The following is a 26,600-nucleotide window of genomic DNA, read 5'->3' as shown; positions in this document are numbered from 1 at the left end:
TGGTACAGAATTGCTTAATCGAAGGTGAATGAGGTATGAGGTCATAAGAACGGGCAGCACGGTGGCGCAGCGGTAGAGTTGCTGTCTTACAGCGAATGCAGCGCCGGAGACTCAGGTTCGATCCTGACTACGGGTGCTGTCTGTACGGAGTTTGTACGTTCTCCCCGTGACCTGCGTGGGTTTTTCTCCGAGATCTTTGGTTTCCTCCCACACTCCAAAGACGTACAGGTTTGTAGGTTAATTGGCTGGGTAAAAAAAAATGTAAAAATTGTCCCTAGTGCGTGTAGGATAGTGTTAATGTGCGGGGATTGCTGGGCGGCGCGGACTCGGTGGGCCTGTTTCCGCGCTGTATCTCTAAATCTAAATCTAAATCTAAATTAGGCCATTTGGCCCATCAAGTCTACTCTACCATTCAAGCATGGTTGATCTACCTCCCCTCCTAACCCCATTCTCCTGCCTTCTCCCCATAACCTCTGACACCCGTACTAATCAAGAACCTATCTATATGTTGTCGACCTCCCCGTGGTGAGCCCTGTCAACTGACCTCAGCCAGGCGAACGACAACAAACAGAGACAGCAGAATCAGAACCTGCTTCATAACTTCTGCTGCCTCAAACGCAAGAAGGGGATCTATCTCTGCCTTAAAAATATCCACTGACTTGGCCTCCACAGCCTTCTGTGGCAACGAATTCCACAGAATCACCACCCTCTGATTAAAGAAAATTTTCCTCATCTCCTTCCCAAAAGAACGTCCTTTAATTCTTACCTCTAGTCCTAGACTCTCCCAATACACTCCCATTATAAGACTGCAGCACCTTTTCTAATGTAGGCACTCATGGATTGAGCCGTTGAGAGGCCCTGACGCGTTATTTGGAGTATTGCGCGCCATTCTAGTCACCCCATCCCCAATGAAGGAGGGATGTGGAGGTGTTGGACAGAGGACAGAGGTGGTTTATCAAAACGATGCCTGTATTGAGAGGCATTGATGAAAGCAAGAGACGGAACAGACTTGGATTGTTTTCTCTGAAAAGCCAGAGATTGAGGGAAGACCTTATAGACATATGGAAAATTATGAGAAGCCCAGGTAGAGTGGACAGACAGAACCCTTTTCCCCCCTGGATGGATATATCAAAGTACTAGAGGGCAAATCATTGTCAATTGGGGGAATTAATTAATTTGGAGAAAAGATTTAATAAGAACCTGAGGGAGAATAATATATATATTTTTTACCTAGAGGTTAGAAGAATATAAGGAAAGACCTGCTGAAGAAATTAGTTGAGGCAGGTTCCATCACAATTTTAAACAAACATTTAGACTGGTACATGGATAGAATAGGTTTGAAGGGACATGGCCAAATGCAGGCAGGTGGGACTAGTGTAGGTGGAGCATGTTGGTCGGCGTGGGCAAGTTGGGCCGAAGGGCCTGTTTCCATGCTGTATGCATCTATGACTCCATGAGTCATATGGAGACACCGGAGAACGCAGATGGTGGAATCTGAAGCGAAAAACAACTTGCTGGAGGAACCCTTCACAGATGCTGCCTGACCCATTGAGCTCCCGCAGTAATTCATAATCATACTCTCGCTTTACGTGGGATATCACAACATCATTGTTAAATAAACCTCAAGCCAAAAAAAAAGATTAGTTCACACAAGTTCACAAGTTATAGGAGTAGAATTAGACCATTCGACCCATCGAGCCCACTCCGCTATTCAATCATGGCTGATCTCTGCCTCCTAACCCCATTCTCCTGCCTTCTCCCCATAACCCTCGACACCCGTTCTAATCAAGAATTTGTCTATCTCTGCCTTAAAAATATCCACTGACTTGGCCACAGCCCTCTGTGGCTATGAGTTCTACAGATTAATTACCCTCTGCTAAAGAAGGTCTTCATAGGTGAGCAGGTGATACCATCTATATAGACAATAGACAATAGACAATAGATGCAGGAGTAGGCCATTTGGCCCTTCGAGCCAGCACCGCCATTCAATGTGATCATGGCTGATCATCCACAATCAGGACCCCGTTCCTGCCTTCTCCCCATACTCCCTGACTCCGCTATCATTAAGAGCTCTATCTAACTCTCTCTTGAAAGCATCCAGAGAATTGGCCTCCACTGCCTTCTGAGGCAGAGAATTCCACAGATTTACAACTCTCCGAGTGAAAAAGTTTTTCTTCATCTCTGTTCTAAATGGCCTACCCCTTATTCTTAAACTGTGGCCCCTGGTTCTGGACTCCCCCAACATTGGGAACATAACTTAAGAAGACAGGAATATAGTTACCAGGATCTCCAAATGTTTTTTTCTCTGCAATATTCTCAGCAGAAATATAGAAAATAGTCCGTCATTTATCTCAAAACCAGATTCCACCTCTCATTGTCCACATCCATTGATGTCATTTGCATCCAGAACTTCATTTACCCCTTTCTTCAAAATCTGTGGTAGTGAATTCCATGGATTCACCACCCTCTGACGTTTCTTATCTCAATCTTGAATCAGGTCGCCTTGCAACCCAAGAATACGACCCACCAACCTGGACACGCTAGCCAGAGGAAACCATTCTCCCTGCATCCAACCCACCTTGCCCCCATCAGAATTTAGTCAATTTCTCTCATCTTCAAAGCTTAACTGAAAACAAATTAGATTTTACCACAAATGGGAAGAAAGTGCTGAATAACTCAACAGGTCATTCTCTGGAGAACATGGATAAGTGACGTTTTGAATCAAGACTTTTTTTAGATTTTACCAGTGCACATTTAGACAGGGACATAGATAGGACAGTTTTAGAGAGATATGGTCCATATGCAGGCAGGTGGGACCAGTGTAGACAGGATATGTTGGTTTTTATTCACAAAATGCTGGAGTAACTCAGCAGGTCAGGCAGCATCTCAGGAGAGAAGGAATGGGCGACGTTTCGGGTCGAGACCCTTCTTCAGACTGATGTCAGGGGGGCGGGACAAAGGAAGGATATAGGTGGAGACAGGAAGACAGTGGGAGATCTGGGAAGGGGGAGGGGAAGAGAGGGACAGAGGAACTATCTAAAGTTGGAGAAGTCAATGTTCATACCACTGAGCTGCAAGCTGCCCAGGTGAAATATGAGGTGCTGTTCCTCCAATTTCCAGTGGGACTCACTATGGCACTGGAGGAGGCCCATGACAGAAAGGTCAGACTGGGAATGGGAGGGGGAGTTGAAGTGCTCAGCCACCGGGAGATCGGATTGGTTAATGCGGACTGAGCACAGGTGTTGAGCGAAGCGATCGCCGAGCCTGCGTTTGGAGTCGCCGATGTAAATAAGTTGACATCTGTTTGTAAATAAGTTGACATCTGATATGTTGGTTGGTGTGGGCAAGTTGGGCTGAAGAGCTTGTTTCCAAGCTGTGTGCCTCTTTGTGTAGACTCCCTGTACAGCAAGTGTGATTAGGGGCAAGGAAACTGCACAAATTGCGCCAAGTTTGGTTTCGCTCGTCAGGGACCATTTACAGGAGAGTGATAATGCCGGTGACTCACAGCTCCAGCGACTTGGGTTTGACCTTGACCTAAGCGTAGTGTGTGGAATTTACACTTTCCCTGTAAAGCTGCACAAGTTCCCCCCCAGTGCACCAGTTTCCCTCGCACATTCCAAAGATACACTGATAGGTTAGTGATTTACTGTATATCGCCTCTTGTGTGGGTGATTGGGAGGAGACTCAGAGCTAATTGCTGGACTGGAAGTAGAGAACAAGTGAAAGGAAATATATGAAACAAGGAGGAGGGAAGGAGGGAGGGAAGGAGGGAAGGATCTAACATTATTTGATTAATACCAGTTAGATGTTTATAAAATTATGAGAGGCATAGGTAAGAAAGACAGTCAGAACCTGGTTCCACAGGGTGGAAATATCAAATACTGGAGGGCATGATTTTAGTTTAGATGTTTAGAGATACAGCGCGGAAACAGGCCCTTCGGCCCACCCGGTCTGCACCGATCAGCGATCCCCGCACATTAACACTATCCTACACCCACTAGGGACAATTTTTTACATTTACCAAGCCGATTAACCTACAAACCTGTACGTCTTTGGAGTGTGGGAGGAAACCAAAGATCTCGGAGAAAACCCACGCAGGTCACAGGGAGAACGTACAAACTCCCTACAGAAAGCAACCGTAATTGGGATCGAACCCGGGTCTCCGGCGTTGCATTCGCTGTAAGGCAGCAACTCTACTGCTGTGCCATTTTAATTCAGAGGAAGAAAGTTTAAAGGAAACTAGACCAAGTGGACCCGTTGGGCCCAGACCTCTCCTGCATTGGTACAGCACCCTCTCCTACCCCCCTCACCCTCCCCTCCCCATTTCCCCTTCCCCCTCTCCATCCCCCTCAACCCCCCTTATCCACCTTCCTCCCCCCTCCCTCCCTCCCTCCTCCCTCCCTAGGAGATAGATTTAAATGTGATATTTGGGGTCGGGACCCTTCTTCAGTCCCAACCCGAAACGTCACCTATCAATGTTCTTCAGAGATGCTACCTGACTCGCTGAGTTACTCCAGTACTTTTTAATCTCACAATAGCGATGATGAGTAAATATCACCAATGACTTCTCCTGGACCACCCATATTGAAGCAACGACCAAGAAAGCATGCAACACCTCTACTTCCTAAGAAGGCTTAGGAAGCTCGGCATGTCCCCGACAACTCTCACCAACTTCTACAGATGCGCCGTAGAAAGCATTTTATCGGGAAGCATCACAGCTTGGTTTCGGAACAGCTCCATCCAAGACCATAAGGAATTGCAGAGAATTGTGCAGCAAAGCTCTTTTCACTGTACCTTGGTACATGTGACAATAAACTAAACTGAAATTGAACCGTGTAGCCTTTAGACTTTAAAGTGGAAACAGGCCCTTTGGATGACCGAGAGGATACACTGGAATTTAGAAGGATGAGAGGAGATCTTATCGAAACGTATATGATTATTAAGGGGTTGGACACGTTAGAGGCAGGAAACATGTTCCCAATGTTGGGGGAGTCCAGAACAAGGGGCCACAGTTTAAGAATAAGGGGTAGACCATTTAGAACGGAGATGAGGAAAAACTTTTTCAGTCAGAGAGTTGTGAATCTGTGGAATTCTCTGCCTCAGAAGGCAGTGGAGGCCAATTCTCAGAATGCATTCAAGAGAGAGAGCTAGATAGAGCTCTTAAGGATAGCGGAGTCAGGGGGTATGGGGAGAAGGCAGGAACGGGGTACTGATTGAGAATTATCAGCCATGATCACATTGAATGATGGTGCTGGCTCGAAGGGCCGAATGGCCTCCTCTTGCACCTATTGTCTATTGTCTATTGAGTCCGTGCCGACCGACAATCACCCCGTACACTAACACTGTCCGACACACTAGCTTTATCTTGCCCTAAACATTATTCACGTTATTCCTTTTAGCATTTATCTGTACACTATAGTCTTGCTGCTGACTGGTTGGCATGCAACAAAAGACTTTAATTGTACCTCTGCCTCAGAAGGCAGTGGAGGCCAGTTCTCTGAATGCATTCAAGAGAGAGCTAGATAGAGCTCTCAAGGATAGCGGAGTCAGGGGGTATGGGGAGAAGGCAGGAACGTGGTACTGATTGAGAATGATCAGCCATGATCACGTTGAATGGCGGTGCTGGCTCGAAGGGCCGAATGGCCTACTCCTGCACCTATTGTCTATTGTCTAACTCGGTACATGCAAACATAAAATAAACTAAACCATGGTTCATAAGGTTATAAGTGATAGGAGCAGAATTAGGCCATTCGGCCCATCAAGTCTACTCCGCCATTTAATCATGGCTGATCTATCTCTCCCTCCTAACCCGTTCCCTTGCCTTCACCCCATAACCCCTTCCGATCAGGAATGTATCTATCTCGGACTTAACAGTGCATGTGTAGGAAGGAACTGCAAATACTGGCTGAAACCAAAGTTAGACACATAAAGCTGGAGTAACTCAGCAGGGCAGACAGCATCTCTGGAGAAAAGGATTAGGGGACGTTTTGGGTCGAAACCCTCCTCCAGTCTGAAGAAAATTCAACAATGCTCTACTCTGGGCCATTTCTGAGTACAGAACTGACCAGTGAACAATTCTCCATTTGACCTGAAATACTTTTTCACCGAGCTGGAAATTGGAACTTATTGCCTGGGGGATCAAGAGAATTCAGAGGCATTTTTGTAAAGCAAACACCATGTTCCCGACAGAACTTTGTGCTAATCTTGACAAAGACAATGTAGCCCAGGAAATCGCAGGTGATCTGAACACAATGGCAACATTGTTTGCGAACATCAGCCACCGTGAATGATCCATGTCGTACAATGTTCATGTTGAATGCAGAGGCTTCCAACCATAGAACAGGCAGCATTTAAGGTAAACAGACACAAAATGCTGGGGTTACTCAGCTTGTCAGGCAGCGTCTCTGGGGAAAAGGAATAGGTGAAGTTTCAGGTCGAGGCCCTTCTTCAGAGCGAGAGTCAGGGGGAAAGGAAACGAGAGATATTGGTGAAATGAATGAAAATTATGCAAAAAGCGATGATAATCGACAAGAGGGATAAGTCATAATTGATAGGAGCAGAATTAGGCCATTCGGCCCATCGTCTACTCCGCCATTCAATCATGGCTGATCTATCTTTCCCTCTTAACCCCATTCTCCTGCCTTCTCCCCGTCACCCCTGACTAAGCTTTTTGCGTCTGTCTTTAGTTTAAACCAGCATCTGCAGACCCTGCAAGGTAAAACTGGTTTAATCAGCCTATTGCTACATTTCTCACCCACCTAAACCTTCCCCAAGGAGTTCCCACCCCGCTGAGTTACAGAGCTCCCTCTTGTTGCATTTATTCCCACGGGATCATTAGTAGGAATGCTGGTGAGATGTCTCACAAAGCTGATCCCAGGCAAATCCTCTCCAGACTTTCACTGACAGCAGCTGATATTCTCCTCTCTTTAAACCAGCAACACAACATGCCGGAGTAGCTGAGATCAGCTTACTCAAAACCAAGTACCATCGTACAGAACGAAAACAGACCCTTCGGCCCAACTCGTCCATTCCGACCAAGGTGCCCCATCTAAGATAGTGCCCTGTGCCTGCATTTGGCCCATATCCCTCTGGAACCTTTCCTATCCATGTACTTGCCCAGTGTCTTTAACGACCTGCCTCAACTACCACCCCTGGCAACTTGTCCCCTATCCTCACCACCCTCTCTGTGAAAAAAGTTGCCTCTTTGAGACCGCACCTGGAGTATTGTGTACAGTTTTGGTCTCCTAATCTGAGGAAAGGCATTCTAGCCTTAGAGGGAGTACAGAGAAGGTTCACAAGATTGATTCCTGGAATGGCAGGACTTTCATATGAAGAAAGATTGGATAGACTAGGCTTATACTCGCTGGAATTTAGAAGACTGAGGGGGGATCTTATAGAAACATATAGAATTCTTAAGGGGTTGGAGAGGCTAGATGCGGGAAGATTGTTCCCGATGTTGGGGAAGTCCAGAACCAGGGGTCACAGCTTAAGAATAAGGGGGAAGTCTTTTAGGACCGAGATGAGAAAACATTTCTTCACACAGAGAGTGGTGAGTCTGTGGAATTCTCTGCCACAGCAGGTAGTTGAGGCCAGTTCATTGGCTATATTTAAGAGGGAGTTAGATGTGGCCCTTGTGGCTAAAGGGATCAGGGGGTATGGAGAGAAGGCAGGTACAGGCTACTGAGCTGGATGATCAGCCATGATCATATTGAATGGCAGTGCAGGCTCGATGGGCCAAATGGCCTACTCCTGCACCTATTTTCTATGTTTCTATGTTTCTATGTTTCTATGTGCCCCGTAAATCTTGCCACTTTCTCCCTCAACCCATGTCCTCTGATTTTTGATTCCCATTCCCTGGGCAAAAGACTCTACATTCACCCTATTCCCCCATGATTTTATACACCTCTATAAGATCACCTCAGCCTGCTGAGCTCCAGTGAACAAAGTCCTAGCCTGCCCAACCTTTCCCTGCAGCTCAAGCCCTCCTGTCCTGGCAACATGCTCTAATCTATCAATTTCATGCCTTCGTCCAATACCTATTGATCAGTAGTGGAGAGAATTGTTCTTAAATATTTGCCTGATAAATACCTGTTTATGCCAAATGTAAACAGGTACAGATGTAAAGATGGACTCAAATTTAAATTTCATATATAAATATTCTCAAGTTATTCTTTTTATGTTTAGTTCACATTTTAGAAACACAGCACGAAATAGGCCTTATGGACCCACCGATTCCGCGCCGACCAGCAATCACTGTACACTAACGCTACCCTCCACACACTAGGGACAACAGACAATAGACAATAGGTGCAGGAGGAGGCCATTCAGCCCTTTGAGCCAGCACCGCCATTCAATGTGATCATGGCTGATCATTCTCAATCAGTACCCCGTTCCTGCCTTCTCCCCATACCCCCTGACTCCACTACCCTTAAGAGCTCTATCTCTTGAATGCATTCAGAGAATTGGCCTCCACTGCCTTCTGAGGCAGAGAATTCCACAGATTTACAACTCTCTGACTGAAAAGGTTTTTCCTCATCTCAGTTCCAAATGGCCTACCCCTTATTCTTAAACTGTGGCCCCTTGTTCTGGACTCCCCCAACATTGGGAACATGTTTCCTGCCTCTAACGTGTCCAACCTCTTAATAATCTTATACGTTTCGATAAGATCCCCTCTCATCCTGCTAAATTCCAGCGGATACAAGCCTAGTCGCTCCAGTCTTTCAACATATGACAGTCCCGCCATTCCGGGACAATTTACAATATTTACCAATGCCAATAAACCGAGAAACCTGTACGTCTTTGGAGTGTGGGAGGAAACTGGAGATCCTGGGAAAAACCCGCAGGTCATGGGGAGATCATACAAACTCTATAAAGACAGCACCCGTAGCCAGGATTGAACCCCGGGTCTCTGGGGTTGTAAGGCAGCAACTCTACCTCTGCGCCACTGTGCCGTCCAAAATATACGCTGGTTTAAAAATAGACAATAGAAAATAGGTGCAGGAGAAGGCCATTCGGCCCTTCGAGCCAGCACCGCCATTCAATGTGATCATGGCTGATCATTCTCAATCAGTACCCTGTTCCTGCCTTCTCCCCATACCCCCTGACTCCGCTATCCTTAAGAGCTCTATCTAGCTCTCTCTTGAATGTATTCAGAGAATTGGCCTCCACTGCCCTCTGAGGCAGAGAATTCCACAGATTCACAACTCTCTGACTAAAAAAGTTTTTCCTCATCTCTATTCTAAATGGCCTACCCCTTATTCTTAAACTGTGGCCCCTGGTTCTGGACTCCCCTGGTTCTGGACTCTTGAAAAATAGTTCACTTTCACTCATTTATTTTCATGATAAAGTTATTCAGTAATCACTTTGCAGCGAAGTCAAGCCATAGGTTATTTGTATAATCTGCTCATGTATTCAACCAATTCCACTATTAACTGCTAAATCACACTAAATTTCTAATCTGTCATTTTATCAACAAGTCGCAGGTAACCATGGAGACACAAGAACGTGTCAGGCAACTGAACCACCCTACCAACGACTAGAGAGCAGTCCTGAGCTACTATCTACCTCATTGGAGATGCTCGGACTTTATCTTGCAGCAAACGTTATTCACGTTAGTCCCACAGCCAACTGTACACTGTAGATGGCTCGGTGGGAACCATGCATTGTCTTTCTGCTGACTGATTAGCATGCAACAAAAACTTTTCACTGTACCCCGGCACACATGACAATAAACCAGACTGAACTGAACAGCAAGGCTGGGATCTCGAGCAAAAAAACAAAGTGTCGGAGGAAATCAGTCGCTCAGGCAGCACTTATGAAGGGAAATGGACTGATCATGTTGCAGTTTGGGACCCTTCTTCAGACTGATGGGGAAGCTGGAAAAAAGAAGTGGGTCTGGGCAAAGCCTGGTAAGTGATAGGTAGATCACAGGGGATTTGAGTATAGGAGCAGGGAGGTTCTGCTGCAGTTGTACAGGGCATTGGTGAGACCACACCTGGAGTATTGCGTACAGTTTTGGTCTCCTAATCTGAGGAAAGACATTCTTGCCATAGAGGGAGTACAGAGAAGGTTCACCAGATTGATTCCTGGGATGGCAGGACTTTCATATGAAGAAAGACTGGATAGACTCGGCTTGTACTCGCTGGAATTTAGAAGATTGAGAGGGGATCTTATAGAAACTTACAAAATTCTTAAGGGGTTGGACAGGCTAGATGCAGGAAGATTGTTCCCGATGTTGGGGAAGTCCAGAACAAGGGGTCACAGTTTAAGGATAAGGGGGAAGTCTTTTAGGACCGAGATGAGAAAGTTTTTTTTTCACACAGAGAGTGGTGAATCTGTGGAATTCTCTGCCACAGAAGGTAGTTGAGGCCAGTTCATTGGCTATATTTAAGAAGGAGTTAGATGTGGCCCTTGTGGCTAAAGGGATCAGGGGGTATGGAGAGAAGGTAGGTACGGGATACTGAGTTGGATGATCAGCCATGATCATATTGAATGGCGGTGCAGGCTCGAAGGGCCGAATGGCCTACTCCTGCACCTATTTTCTATGTTTCTATACAGGTGAGGGTGGGGATTGGTGATTGGCAGATGGGTGGAGAGAGTGATAAAGGCTGGGGGTGAAAGGCAGACAAAGGGGTGTCAGATAAGGAAGGAGAAGCAAAATGTAAAGCCCAAGGGAGGGAAAAGAGGGAAGAAAGGGAAAATTGGAGGTGAGGGAGAGAATGAAAGAAATGTGCATGTACCGGAGAGGGGGGGGGGGGGGGGGGGGTGGGGAGAGGGTATCACTTTGAAATTTGAGAATTTATTCTTCAATCCATTGGTTTGTAGGCAATCAAAGCAGAATATAAGGTAGTCACAAAATGCTGGAGTAACTCAGCGGGTCAGGCAGCATCTCAGGAGAGAAGGAATGGGTGACGTTTCAGGTCAAGACCCTTCAACAAACTGAATAAGGGTCTCGACCCCAAACGTCACCCGTTCCTTCTCTCCTGAGATGCTACCTGACCCGTTGAGTTACTCCAGCATTTTGTGTCTACCTTCGATTTGAACCAACATCTGGAGTTATTTTCCTACAAAGCAGAATATAAGGTGATGTTCCAACCAGGCTATATATAATATACATATATATTTTTTTAAAAGCAAACTGCAGAGGAACTCAGCATATCAAACAGCTTCTATGGAGAAAATGGCCAAATGACATTTTGGGTCAGGACCCTTCAACACTGGGGAAGTCAATAAATTTACTCTCCAACCTTACAAGTCCAACTTTACCAGACAAAACTTCACCCTATCCCAGATTTTCCCAACATTGGTTTCTGGATATTTCCACATGCCACAGAAGGTTGTGGAGGCCAAAACAATGGATATTTTTAAGGCTGAGATAGATAGATTCTCGATTAGTACGGGTGTCGGGTTCTGGGGAGAAGACAGAGGAATGGGGTTAGGAAGGAGATAGATAAGCCATGATTGAATGGCGGAGTAGACGATAGACTGGAGGTGTGCGTTTTCACACCTATGTCTTTTGCCCGATGGGAGAGGGGAGAAGAGGGAGTGGCCAGGGTGCGCCTCGTCATTGCTTATGCTGCTGGCCTTGCCGAGATAGCGTGAGGTATAAACGGAATCAACAGAAGGGAGGTTGGTTTGTGCGATGGCCCGGGCTGGATCCACCATTCGCCCGGACAAGCTGAACTTCCTAAGCCTTCCAAGGAAGTAGAGGCATTGGAGTGCCCTTTTGGTTGTTACTTCAATAAGGATGGTCCAGGAGAAGTTGTCGGTGATATTGACTCCGAGGAATGTGAAGTTTTGATAACGATAAGTAAGCTTCTGCCAGTGTCCTCCCCCAGGCCCACATTCTAGCTTGAAGTACATTCAGTCAACTCCACAGTACATGCCCAGCACCGAATACAAAGTGCTGAAGTAACTCAGTGGGTCATAAGTTCCGAACACATAGGAGCACAATTAGGCCATTTGGCCCACCGAGTCTGCTCTGCCATCTTTCCCTCTGAACCCCGTTCTCTTGCCTTATCCCCAGGTCAGATCCCAACCTGAAACGTCAACCGTCCTTTCTCCCCAAAGATGGCGCCTGAACCCTGTACGGGGGTCAGAGGTTATGGGGAGAAGGTAGGAGAGTGTGGTTAGGAAGGAGAGATGGATCAGCCATGATTGAATGGCGAAGTAGACTTGATGGGCCGAATGACATAATTCTACTCCTATTCCTTATGAACCTCTGAGTTTCTCCAGCATTTTGTCTTTAGATATCACTCTAGCATTTAAAAGACACTCAGACACATACATGGGTAGGAAAGGTTTTGAGGGATATGGGCCAAACGTGGGTAGGTGGGACGTATAGATGGGGCATGGGCAAGTAGGACCGAAGGGTCTGTTTCCTTGCTGTACGGCGCTATGACTCTAAGCACAGAAGTAGAAGCACAATGACCTTTTGAAACTTTAAACCAAGGTCAAATAAACTAGTACATCCCACCAGTGCAAACATTTACCCATTAAAAAATTTAGCAAACACATCATTCTTTCCATAATTCCTTAACTGAACTCCACAAATCATTACTCAAACTGGTGACCAGGATAAAACAGGAACAAAACAAAAGATCAAGAATCTCCATGGATTGCTTACTGTCACGTGAATTGTGCGCACTTTTGTTCAGAACGAGATAAGATCCAAAACACATCCCAAATTCCCAAACTACAGGCGGGATTCAAATTAATCCCAAAAAAAGGGATCCATTTGTGCTGAGATCAGCCTCCTTCAGAGTAAAGTCTAAAGTTTGCAGAGCAAATGTTATCGAAATGACTTAACTTTAACTACCTAAAGCAAATAACACTTTGGATGAGTGGGCAGCTGAAGTCTGTTCTTTTCTCGTTTAACCCTTTCCCGGACACGTCTGCACCCTATTGTGCAAGAACCTCTCACCAGGCGCCGAGCCAGCACTGATTGCAACGGCCTGCCTGATATTATCACTACAAGCGTGGGAAAGAAGAGCCCGATCGCTTATTACCAGACGCATTTGTGACAAGGAAACCATTAATGCACGATATATTTTAATAACAGCTTTTCTCAATTTGGTTCTTCCACCTCCCCCCCCCCCCCCCCCCCCCCAAAACACCACCGCAATGCATTCGTGAAGCGACTTTACGTGGCCCTGAAGTCGCCCAAGTCTGTGCACATGTGAAGTTGCACAAATGCAGTGTCGAGGGGACTCAACTACAATTAGCCACATGCTGCCAGCGTGCAAATTTAAAAAGGAAAAGGTTGTCCTCAGAGCCGCACCCCGCCCCCAATGCCTGTCTACCCACACAGGGGAGACTCACCCACACAGGGGAGACTCACCCACACAGGGGAGACTCACCCACACAGGGGAGACTCACCCACACAGGGGAGACTCACCCACACAGGAGAGACTCACCCACACAGGGGAGACTCACCCACACAGGGGAGACTCACCCACACAGGGGAGACTCACCCACACAGGGGAGACTCACCCACACAGGGGAGACTCACCCACACAGGAGAGCTAGTTCTCCCCACACACACACACAGCAACAGAGTCACAGACACACGCACAGAGCAACCGACACAGACACCCACAGAGATACATACACACACAGCGACAGAGCCACACAGACAGAGCAATAGAGACATATAGACACACACACACACAGAGACAGAGACACATACAGCCACACACACACACACACAGAGACACACACACAGAGACACACACACAGAGACACAAACACAGAGACACACACACACACAGAGACACACACACACAGAGACACACACACACACAGAGACACACACACAGAGACACAGAGACACACACAGAGACACACACACAGAGACACACAGAGACACACACACACAGCCACACACACAGACACAGACACACACAGCAATAGTGACACACGCAGACACACAGACAGACACACATACACACAGAGCAATAGAGACAGACACACACACACACACACACACAGACACACACGCACACACAGCGACACACACACAGCGACAGAGACACACACAGCGACAGACACACACAGCGACAGAGACACACACAGCGACAGAGACACACACAGCGACAGAGACACACACAGCGACAGACACACACAGCGACAGAGACACACACAGCGACAGACACACACACAGCGACAGAGACACACACAGCGACAGAGACACACACAGCGACAGAGACACACACAGCGACAGACACACAGCGACAGACAGAGACACACACATACAGCGACAGAGACACACACACACACACCGACAGACACACAAACGACACACACAGCGACACACACACACAGCAAGAGACACACACAACGACATACACACACAGCAAGAGACACACAGCAAGAGCGACAGACACAGACACACACAGCAACAGACATACACACACAGCAACAGAGACACACACAGTGACAGAGACACACACACACACACACAGCGACAGAGACACAGACACACACAGCAACAGACACACACACACAGCAACAGGGACACAGACACACACAGTGACAGAGACACACACACACACACAGTGACAGAGACACACACACAGCGACACAGACACAGACACATACAGCGACAGAGACACAGACACACACAGCAACAGACACACACAGACCGAGACACACACAGCGACACACACACCGACACAACACACAGCAACAGAGACACACACAGCAACACAGACACACACAGCGACAGACACACAGACACACAGCGACAGACACAGACACACACACACACACAGCGACACACACAGACACACACACAGACACAGACAGACACAGAGCGAGAGTCACACACACAGCGACAGAGACACACACAGAGCGAGAGTCACACCCACACACACACAGAAGATAGACACAAACACACACAGCAACAGACAGAGAGATAGACACACACACAGAAACACAAACACAATCTCCACACAGACACACACACACACCAAATGGGTGACTGCACTCCCAGCGCCCACAGCTGTTACAGGTTGGAAAAAGCCACACAAAAAAAACCACTTAAAATGCCAGTGTGAGGCGGAGAATGAAGGGGGCGCCTTTTCAAAGTTAGACAGGAGAGAGACAGAGAGGGGCAGAAAATGTTGAAAGAGAAAAGTAATTTCTGAGGTAAACCGGAAATCTGAAGACACGTAGTCTAGTTCTGCAGACAGCAGCAGCTCATGTTTAAAAGTCACCCGAGGGGGGAGAATACACATATAACACATAGTCCACTGAGGTCTGAGCTGAGCTGAGCTGAGCCAGGCTCTCGCAACACGGGTCCTGCCTGGGACAACCCTTGGGCAGCAAAACTCAATGCAACATTTGTGGGGAGATGCTGGGTTAAACTAGTGAGAGGTGGGGTACAAGGCAAGGGGGGTACAAGGCAAGGGGGGGGCAAGGCAAGGGGGGGGGCAAGGCAAGGGGGGGGGCAAGGCAAGGGGGGGGGGGGGCAAGGCAAGGGGGGGGGGGCAAGGCAAGGGGGGGGGCAAGGCAAGGGGGGGGGCAAGGCAAGGGGGGGGGCAAGGCAAGGGGGGGCAAGGACACACATCACACAGCCCAGTGGCATCCCCTGCCCCATCTCCCCACCACCCCCTCAACCCAACACAGCTACTCACATCCATAGCGGGGTCTGTGCCGAGGCAGAGCCGCGCTCTCCTCGTGCATGTTGGTCGCTCCGTGTTGTCTGCACCCGCGTGTGGGAGAGTGAGTGTGAGAGTGAGTGTGTGTGGCTACAATGCCTGGCTGCGTCTGTCTGTCTGTCTGCTCACTCTCTCACTGCCTGCCTGAGCTCTGCCTTCCCCCTGACTCTCCTCTCCTCTCCTCCTCCCCGCTATACAGCGGCGGAGAGCGCCTCTCTCCGGCCGACCTGCACCCACAGGACACAGGACACAGCCAGCGTCTGGGTCCCGCCACCTATAGCCCCGCACACGCTCTACAGCACAACACAGCCGAGTCCCAGCTGCCAGGTACACTGTCAATTGGTGTCCACCCCACCTATACACACACCCACACACACACCCTACTCCCAACCCCCCCCCCCCCCCAAACACCCACCCCCCCTCCCCTCCCCGCCCACACACAGCCCCTACTCCCAACCCCCCCCCAAACACCCACCCCCACACACACCCCCCCCCTACTCCCACCCCCCCAAACACCCACCCCCCATACACCACCCCACCCCCCACACACACATACCCACACACACCCCACCCATCCCCCGCAACCCCACCCCCACCCATCCCCCGCAACCCCACCCCCACCCATCCCCCGCAACCCCACCCTCCACCCATCCCCCGCAACCCCACCCCCCCCATCCCCCGCAACCCCACCCCCCCCATCCCCGCAACCCCACCCCCCACCCATCCCTCGCAACCCCACCCCCCGCGACCCCACCCCCTACCCCCACACAACCCCCCCCACCCCCTACCCCCCCCCCACACACCCTCACACCCCCTACCCCCCCCCCCACACACACCCTCACACCCCCACCCTCACCCCTCTATAGCCCCGCACACGCTCTACAGTACAGCACAGCACAGCACAACGCAACCGAGTCCCAGCTGTCAGGCACATTGTCAACTGGTGTCCACATCCCTCCCCCACCCTATCCCTCCCCACCCCCATCCCCTAACCCCCACCCCAACCCCCCTCCCCCCATCCACCCCCCTCCCCCCCACCCCAGCCCCGCCCATCCCCCCTCCCTCCCCCCATCCACCCCCCACCTCACCCACACCCCCCCAACACCCACCCCCACACCCCCCACCTACCACCACCCCCCACCCACACATACCCCCTACCCCCACCCCACCCCCCCACACCCCAACCTCCCCCACCCCCCCCACCCACACAAACCCCCCCACCCACACACCCCCCACCCACACCCATTAGTGCAAAAAATCCAATCACCTGTGATAATATTGTTACGTTACTGCCCTGCGATCAATTAGAACCACCCAGAATGTGCCACCCAAACTTGATGTATATAATGTGTAGGAAGGAACTGCAAATGCTGGTTTACACCAAAGATAGACACAAAATGCTGGAGCAACTCAGTGGCCCACGCAGCGTGTCTGGAGAGATGGAATGGGTGACGTTTCGGGTCGAAGAGTCTTGACCTTCATAACAAGGGGAGATGAGTATAGGAGCAAAGAGGTCCTTCTGCAGTTGTACAGGACCCTAGTGAGACCACACCTGGAGTATTGTGTGCAGTTTTGGTCTCCAAACTTGAGGAAGGACATTCTTGCTTTTGAAGGAGTGCAACGTAGGTTCACGAGGTTAATTCCCGGAATGGCAGGACTGACGTACGTTGAAAGACTGGAGCGACTGGGCTTGTATACTCTGGAAGTTAGAAGGATGAGAAGGGATTTTATTGAAACATATAAGATAATTAAGGGATTGGACACGCTAGAGGCAGGAAACATGTTCATGACGGGAAACATGGGGAGTCCCGAACCAGGGGCCACAGTTTAAGAATAAGGGGTAGGCCATTTAGAACGGAGATGAGGAAGAACTTTTTCACTCAGAGAGTTGTGAAGCTGTGGAATTCTCTGCCTCAGAAGGCAATGGACGCCAATTCTCTGGATGCTTTCAAGACAGAGTTAGATAGAACTCTTAATAATGGCAGAGTCAGGGGGTATGGGGAGAAGGCAAGAACGGGGTACTGATTGTGGATGATCAGCAATGATCACGGTGAATGGAGGTGCTGGCTCGAAGGGCCGAATGGCCTACTCCTGCACCTATTGCCTATTGTCTATTGTCACCCATTCCGTCTCTCCAGAGATGCTGCCTGGCCCACTGAGTCACTCCAGCATTTTGTGTCTATCTTTGTTGTATATAATTAAAGGTCTTACTCATTGTCCATACTCAGATATTCAGATTACTGTTCATTCAGAATATGCTACTTTGTCAGTAACAAAACTGACACAAGAATTCAAAAAGCTGTTCAGTTTTCACTCCTAATTTAAACTTTAAAAAGCTATTCAAAAGAGTGTTTTATAGCACCTCACTAATATTGCTCAGTGATATAAGAAAATATATAAGAAAATAACTGCAGATGCTGGTACAAATCGATTTATTCACAAAATGCTGGAGTAACTCAGCAGGTCAGGCAGCATCTCGGGAGAGAAGGAATGGGTGACGTTTCGGGTCGAGACCCTTCAGTCTGAAGAAGGGTCTCAACCTGATACGTCACCCATTCCTTCTCTCCCGAGATGCTGCCTGACCTGCTGAGTTACTCCAGCATTTTGTGAATAAATCGAATTGCTCAGTGATATCATTGTTTTATATTTACATAGTCGACACTCCTTTCAATGGTAAATTAAGATCACAACATCAAGCTTGACAGTTAAAATAAAAATGTGATTAATAGTGACGGTGTTACTTGGGCGTTCAAAAGAGCTTTGGCTTGTAAAAGATGATTCATAAAAAATAAATAAGAGTGGTTCCACAATGTAATATTTTGGATTATATGGAAGGATTTTAAGAACCAAACTTGCTTTCAAAGGAATAAGGTGGGTGCATATAACCCAGACTGGTAAAAATGAGTGGGGATAAAAGGAACTGCAGATGCTGGAATCTTGACCAAAACACAAAGTGCTGGAGTAATTCAGCAGGTTAGGCAGTATCCATGGTAAGAATGGATAGGTGATGTTCTGGGCTTGGACTGTGCTCCAGGCAGAGTTTCGAGCTGAAGCGTTACCTACCCATTCCTTCCACAGATGCTGTCTGACCTACTGGGTTATTCCAGCACATTGTGTTTTGTTGGTAAAATGAATGACACAAATAACAGACAATCTCGTCCGGGTGAAAACATGCTCAACATGGCTGACAGATTTACTTATAAAACAACAACAACAACTGTACAACATTGCTCTTCGGGCTAACGGAATCAAGGAATATGGGGAGAAAGCAGGAACGGGGTACTGATTTAGGATAAATAGCCATGATCATATTGAATGGCGGTGATGACTCGAAGGGCCGAATGGCCTACTCCTGCATCTATTTTGCTATATTTCCGTGTTTCTAGCTGTGATTCATTATATAAGTAACCGTTTTTGAAGAGATCTGTCAGCATGGCCCTCAGAACTCAGTTCAGCTACAATTTCTCCTATTTCAACCTAGTTAATCTCACAAAGAATTCTTGCTTTCTTCCATCCAGCAAGTGTAAGATCATTCTTCAGTCTGAAAAAAGGACCCGACCTGAAACGTCACCCATCCTTATTCTCCAGAGATGCAGCCTGACTCGAGATGTGTTACTCCAACACTTTGTGGCTATCAGCAAGTGTCAAATCCTTGTATGAGTCCATTTATATTATTTTGTAAATATCAGAAGTCTTTTGGCATTGGAGGCCACAGGAGAGTCTGATGCAAAATGGTAATCAGTTTGTTTAAGCACCTAGTCAGGATTTCTTCTTCCTTACTGGAAGGAAGCATGCAGGCATAGCAGGCAGTGAAGAAAGCCAATGGCATGTTAGCCTTCATGACAAGAGGAGTTGAGTATAGGAGCAAAGAGGTCCTTCTGCAGTTGTACAGGGCCCTAGTGAGATCGCACCTGGAGTACGGTGTGCAGTTTTGGTCTCCAAATTTGAGGAAGGACATTCTTGCTATTGAGGGCGTGCAGCGTAGGTTTATTCCCGGAATGGCGGGACTGTCGTATGTTGAAAGACTGGAGCGACTGGGCTTGTATGCACTGGCATTTAGAAGGATGAGAGGGGATCTTATTGAAACATATAAGATTACTAAGGGATTGGACACGCTAGAGGCAGGAAATATGTTCCCAATGTTGGGGGAGTCCAGAACCAGGGGCCGCAGTTTAAGAATAAGGGGTAGGCCATTCAGAACGGAGATGAGGAAAAACGTTTTCAGTCAGAGAGTGGTAAATCTGTGGAATTCTGTGCCTCAGAAGGCAGTGGAGGCTAATTCTCTGGATGTTTTCAAGAGATGGTTAGAAAGAGCTCTTAATGATAGCAGAGTCAGGGGGTATGGGGAGAGGGCAGGAACGGGGTACTGATTGTGGATGATCAGCCATGATCACATTGAATGGCGATGCTGGCTCGATGGGCCGAATGGCCTACTCCTGCACCTATTGTCTATTGTCCATTGCTCCAGCCAGGACACTCACTGGTCTCAACTTCCTCAACGTATCAAATGCATATGCTCTGGAAGCAAAGGGTCCTGCTCATGTTTAATTCGATTGTTGTTAATATGGGCCCATTGTAAGGAAGGTAGCAGAATGGCCTGTGATTGCCACTGTTATGGAACCACAGATGCTATAACCATTGATCGACTGATTGAAAGATACAGCATGGAAACAGGCCTTACCACCCACCAATTGCACGGCAACCATCGATCACCTGTGCACAATAGTTCCACGTTGTCCCACTTTCCCGTCCACTCGCTACACACAGGGCAATTTACGGAGAACAATTAGCCGTCAAACCCGCACGTCTTTGGGGGTGTGGGAGGGAACCAGAGCACTCTTAAGGTAATAATATGGTCAGAGGGAGAACGTGCGAGCTCCACACAGACAGCACCCGAGGTCAGAATCGAACCCGGGTCTGTGGTGCTGTGAGGCAGCTGCTCTATCAGCTGTGGCACTGTGCCGCCAAGATAACAAAATCATGTGTCCTCAAACGATAGAACACTGGCGCCATCCAAACTATTTTTATTCTGCGCTAATCTTCCTGTGCTTAGAGGTTCCATAGGTGAGAAGAAATCTCCCCTAGTCATAACACTGCTCCCAAACAGACAAATATGGCCATTAAAACCGATGGTGCATGGAACGAGCTGCCAAGGAAGTAGTTGAGACAGGGAATATCGCAACATTTAAGAAACAGGTTTGGAGGGACAAGGGCCAAACGCAGGCAGATGGAACTAGTGCAGCTGGGGCATGTCGGCCGGTGTGGGCAAGTTGGGACAAAGGGCCTGTTTCCATATGCCTTATGACTCTGTGACTATTTTAATGAGGGCACAACGAACTGCAGATGCTGGTTTACAAAAAAAAGGCACAAATTGCTGGAGGAACTCAGCGGGTCAGGCAGCATCTCTGGTGAACATGTACAGCCGAAGTTTCAGGTTGGGAATCTCCTCCAATTTGGCCCACTGAGTTACTGCAGCATTTTATGTCTTTGTCTGTAAATGGTGTCACTTTCCAAGAAGGTGATAACAGTTTCGTCCTGAGAGAAGAGTGCTAACGCCTTCTCGATTCATGCTTCCTGTCATGTATATGATTATTTTATATCTGTTTATTGATTTCAGTCAGTCACTTAAAATGAGGCTAATGAGGTTGAGGATTTCCTGTGTGGGAATATCACTTTCTTAAGTATTTATATTCAAGTGTTTCTAGTCACCTTTAACTACTAAGTCCTTCAAGCGCACGGACATTTGTTGCTTCTTAAATCTGTCTGAGATAGCCTACCATGTGAGATCATTCATTAAAAGAATCGACATCAACAAGAAACATGTTAAAGCAAGAGCAGTCAATTTGGCCCCTTGAATCTGCTGTGTTTGTCAGTCTATTTATGGTATGTCTATTTATCATTTGTCTCGGCACCACTTTCTTGTACCAACACCTTCTCTCTTAATGCTGTCTCGAATATAATGCCCGTGTGTCTTTAATGACTGCGTTTCCACAGTGCACTTGGGTAGAGAATTCAAAGTGTTCACTACTCCTGGTGTAAACAATTCTTCTCACCCTTTTGCTAAATGATCAACCTGTTATTTTGAGGTTGCAATCCTGGTTTAGTTTAGTTTAGAGACACACAGCGGGAACAGGCCATCGAGTCCGCGCCATCCAGCGATCCCCACACACTTACACTATCCCACACACCGGGGACAATTTACATTTATACCAAGCCAATTAGCCTACGAACCTGTGCATCTTTGGAGGGTGGGAAGAAACGGGAGATACCGGAGAAAACCCACGCAGGTCATGGGGGGAAGGTACGAATTCCATACACACTGCACATGTAGTCAAGATCGAACCTAGATCACTGGCGCTGTAAGGCAGCAACTTTACCTCTGCGCCACCATGCCCGCCCCTGGTTCTCAATACCCTATCCCGACCACATTTATCTCAATAAATATCATGAGCATATTTGCACATTCCAGTGCAGTTATATCTCATTATTCTAATGGAGGTATAATGGCTGGATATATATATATATATTTATATATATAATATATATATATATATATATACACCAATCAGCTAAAATATTATGACCACTGACAGGCGAAGTGAATAACATTGATTATCTTGTTACAATGACACCTGTCAAGGGGTGGGATATATTGGGCAGCAAGAGAACAATCAGTTCTTGAAGTTGATGTGTTGGATGCAGGAGAAATGGGCAGGAGTAAAAGACCTGAGCGACTTTGACAAGGGCCAATTTGTTATGGCCAGACAACTGGGTCAGAGCATCTCTGAAATGGCGATGCTTGTGGGGTGCTCCCAGTCAGCAATGGTGAGTACCTACCGACAGTGGTCCGAGGAGTGACAAACCACAAACCGGAGACAGGGTGTTGGGCGCCCAAGGATCATTGATGCGCGAGGGCAACGAAGGCTATCCCATCTGGTCCGAACCGACAGAAGGTCTACTGTGGCACAAGTCACAAAAAATTTTAATGGTGGTCACGGGAGGAATGTGTCACAATACACAGTGCATCGCACCCTGCTGCGTATGGGGCTGCACACGGAGGACCAACTGCATTTTAGGCAGGTGGTCATAATGTTTTGGCTCATCAGGCCATAATGTTTTGGCTGATCGGTGTGTGTATATAATATATATATAAATTGGGTAAGCGAGAGAAAGCGGAGAATAGTGGGGAGCAGATATATTGTAACTATAGAAAAGTGTGCAAATCTTTCTCTGGGAAGATAAGAGGGCTGTTGCTCTGATACAGATTAGTGGCTTGCATTTGAGTACATAAGGTTTCATTTTTTAATTTGCAGTCAGCACGAAACTGGAAAAGATAGTGTGCAACGACAAGAACCACGACAGGTCTCATGTGGATGTACAACACAGCTAGGTTGATGTATGGCAAATTAAATTCAATGCATGGAACTAATAGATTTCAGTAGGACGAGGAGAGACAATATAAACTAAATCATATTAATTTAAAATTGTACATTCACCGAGAGCCCTGAGGGATATGTCAACACATCTGTGAAGGTGGCGGCACACGATTAGGATGCTGATAATAAAGCAAATGCACTCTTGGCTTTGTTTATGATAAATTTCCCTCAAGCTCTGTGCCGAACAACTGGCACCGATCTACACAGACATTTTCAACCAGTCCCTGCAAACCTGCACTGTCCCTGCCTGCTTCAAGGTCTCCACTATTGTCCCTGTACCCAAAAAGACAAGGATCACTGGCCTTAATGAGTACAGGCCTGTCGCACACTTACCTCTGTAGTCATGAAGACCTTTGAAAGACGTGTGATGGCCCAGCTGAAATACATCACAAACCCCCTGCTGGACCCTCTGCAGTTTGCATATAGGGCCAATAGATCGGTGGACGACGCAGTCAACCTAGGCCTGCACTTCATCCTCCAGCACCAAGACTGCAAGGATGCCAGGATTCTGTTTGTGGACTTTAGCTCTGCTTTTAACACCATTGTGCCAGAGCTACTACAGTACAAACTCTCCCAGCTAACTGTGCCTGAACCCCTCTGTCAGTGGGTCATCAACTTCCTGACGGACAGGAAGCAGCATGTGAGGCTGGGAAAGCACATCTCGGGCCCGTAGACCCTCAGCATAGGAGCACCGCAAGGCTGCGTACTCTCCCCTCTCCTTTACTCTCTCTACACCAACGTCTGCACCTCCACAGACTCCTCTGTCAAGCTCCTCAAGTTTGCGGATGACACAACCCTGAATGGACTGATCCAGGATGGGGAGGATGGGAAGTGACACAGCTGGCGTCCTGGTGCCATCGTAACAACCTGGAGCTCAATGCTCTCAAGACAGTGGAACTAATTGTAGACTTTCAAAGAGATCCCCCTCCCCTCCCCCCACTCACCATCAACAACACCATAGTCACATCTGTGGAGTAATTTAAGTTCCTTGGAACCATCATCTCCAGGGACCTTAAATGGGGGGTCACCATCGACTCCACAGTCAAAAAGGCCCAACAGAGGATGTACTTCCTGCGGCAACTGAGGAAACACAATCTGCCACAGGCAATGATTGTCCAATTCTATACTGCTATCATTGAGTCCGGCCTCACCTTCTCCATCATGGTCTGGTTTGGCTCAGCCACCAGGCACGACATCCGGAGGCTGCAACGGATCGTTCGCACAGCTGAGAAGGTTGTTGGCTGCAACCTTCCCCCCATTGATGAACTGTACACTGCAAGGGCCAGGAAGCGAGCGGGCAAGATCATCTCTGACCCCTCTCGCCCTGGCCACAAACTCTTCGAAGCACTTCCCTCTGGAAGGCGACCGGACTGTCAAAGCAGCCACAGCTAAACATAAAAACAGCTTTTTTCCCCACGAGTGATAGTTCTACTCAATAACTAAAGTCTGTAGTCTCTTTTTTGCTCTGGTTTATTTTCACCCACATGTTTAGACCATAATGGTGTATCCTTATTGTTTTGATGTGGTTTTGCTTTATTCTTAATTGTTAACTGTATGTTTGTGTTGTCATTGTGAGCGGAGCACCAAGGCACATTCCTTGTATATGCACATACTTGGCCAATAAACTTATTCATTCATTCATTCATTCATTCATTCATTTCAAAGGAAGCAATAAATCACAGTTTGGTTGAGTTCTGGCTAATACACAGTAGGGAAGATGACAAAGCTCTAGATGTGATGCATCTAGATGTGATCTTCAATAAGAGAGAGATTACCAACACCCCCATACCTACCATCAACGTCCTGGAACTACACCCTTAATTGGATCCATTGCAGCCTCCGGATGTCGTGCTTGGTGGCTGAGCCAAACCAGACAATGATGGAGAAGGTGAGGCCGGACTCAATGATAGCAGTATAGCCTCCTTAGTCAGTGACTGGATATTCTACAGCAAGTGATACATCTCCTGACTCTCCAAAACCTTTCGACAATCGGAAAGGCACAAGTCAGGCCAATGATCTACTCTCCAATGGCCTGGATAACTGCTTTTCCAATGGAACTCGTGCATTTCCATAGCATCCAGGATAAAATAGCATGCTTGACTGACCCCATCCACCAATCCAAATAATGCACCATGGCTGTTATGTACCACCTGCAACTGCATTGCAATGTTCCTAGATGGATCACCATTGCCCAGCAGGTGCGTGGGAATGCCAACACTCCCCCATACAATCATGGACAATCCTCTCTTGGGTTATTTCATTGTTAAAGAGTCATACAGTGTGGAAACAGGCCCTTCAGCCCAACATGCCCACACCGACCAACATGTCCCATCTACACTAGACCCACTTGCCTGTGTTTAGCCCATATCCATCTAAACCTGTCCTATTCATGCACCGGTCTCATTGCTTCTTAAACATTGGGATAGTCCCTGCCTCAACTACCTCCTCCAGCAGCTCATTCCATTCACCCACCACCCTTTGTGTGAAAAAGTTACTCCTCAGATTCTTACAAAATCTATCCCCATCCAGCTTAAAATTGTGTCCTCTGGTTCTCGAGTCACCTACTCTGGGCAAGAGACTCTGTGCGTCTACCCGATCTATTCCTCTCATGATTTTATAAACCTCTATAAGATCATCCCCTCATCCTCCTGCGCTCCAAGGAATAGAGACCAAGCCAGCTCAATCTCTTCCTATAGCTCAGACCCTCAAGTCCTGGCAACTTCCTTGTAAATCTTCTCTGCACCCTTTCCAACTTAACAACATCTTTCCTCTAACATGTTGCCCAGAACTGAACATAATGCTCAAAATGCGGCCTCGGCAACGTCTTATGTAACTGCAACATGACCTCCCAACTTTTATTCCCAATAACCTGACTGATGAAGGCCAATGTGCCTAAAGTCTTTTTGACAACCCATTGTTGTTGTGTTCCAAATACTAGTACTCTTTGACCAACAATGCTATTGGCTATCTTCATCACATTGGTTTCTTATTCAAGAAAATAGCTCTTCATCACTATCCCAGGATAATTAGGGATGGCTAATAAATCCTAACCTTGCCAGTGATGCCCATTTCCCATAAATTATTTAAAGTGAAGGAAGCAAATTAGGTTAGACTAGACCAAGTGGGCCCAAACCTCTCCTGCATTGGTGCAGCACCCTCTCCTCCAACACTCCCCCCTCCCCTCCCCTCCCCTCCCTTCCCCTCCCCCTCCATCCCCCCACCCCCTCTCTCCGCTTCCCCCTCCCTCCCCCCTGGGCATCCCCCCTCCCTCTCCATCCCCCCACCCCCTTCCCCTCCCCCTCCCCTCCCCCTTTCCCCCCCACTCCAAACCCCTCAACCCCCCTTATCCTCCCTCCTCCCCCCCTCCCTTCCTTCCCCCCTAGCAGATAGATCTAAACTTTAAAATGTGAATAACTTAAAAAATATAACACCGATTTCAGTGAAACCTCTTCCATTAGCACCAAAGGAACGACTGTGAGTAAGGTGGGCCTAAAATTGTCACGCC

At 47.8% G+C, this 26,600-nt stretch overlaps 1 protein-coding gene across 1 annotated transcript in view; it reads right to left on the bottom strand.

Annotated features, from left to right (window-relative positions):
• The window catches only part of iqgap2 (IQ motif containing GTPase activating protein 2), a 336,236-nt gene extending 320,401 nt beyond the window's left edge, over positions 1-15,835 (bottom strand). The window contains exon 1 of the mRNA XM_078396643.1: positions 15,636-15,835. Coding sequence (XP_078252769.1) covers positions 15,636-15,684 — 49 coding nt within the window. The 5' untranslated portion in view covers positions 15,685-15,835. The remainder of the gene's footprint in view (positions 1-15,635) is intronic.
• Positions 15,836-26,600: the final 10,765 nt, after the last annotated feature.

The sequence above is a fragment of the Rhinoraja longicauda genome, chromosome 3 (genome assembly GCF_053455715.1).
Source record: "Rhinoraja longicauda isolate Sanriku21f chromosome 3, sRhiLon1.1, whole genome shotgun sequence".
Taxonomy (NCBI): domain Eukaryota; kingdom Metazoa; phylum Chordata; class Chondrichthyes; order Rajiformes; family Arhynchobatidae; genus Rhinoraja; species Rhinoraja longicauda.
This window is presented reverse-complemented; position numbering and strand designations above follow the sequence as displayed.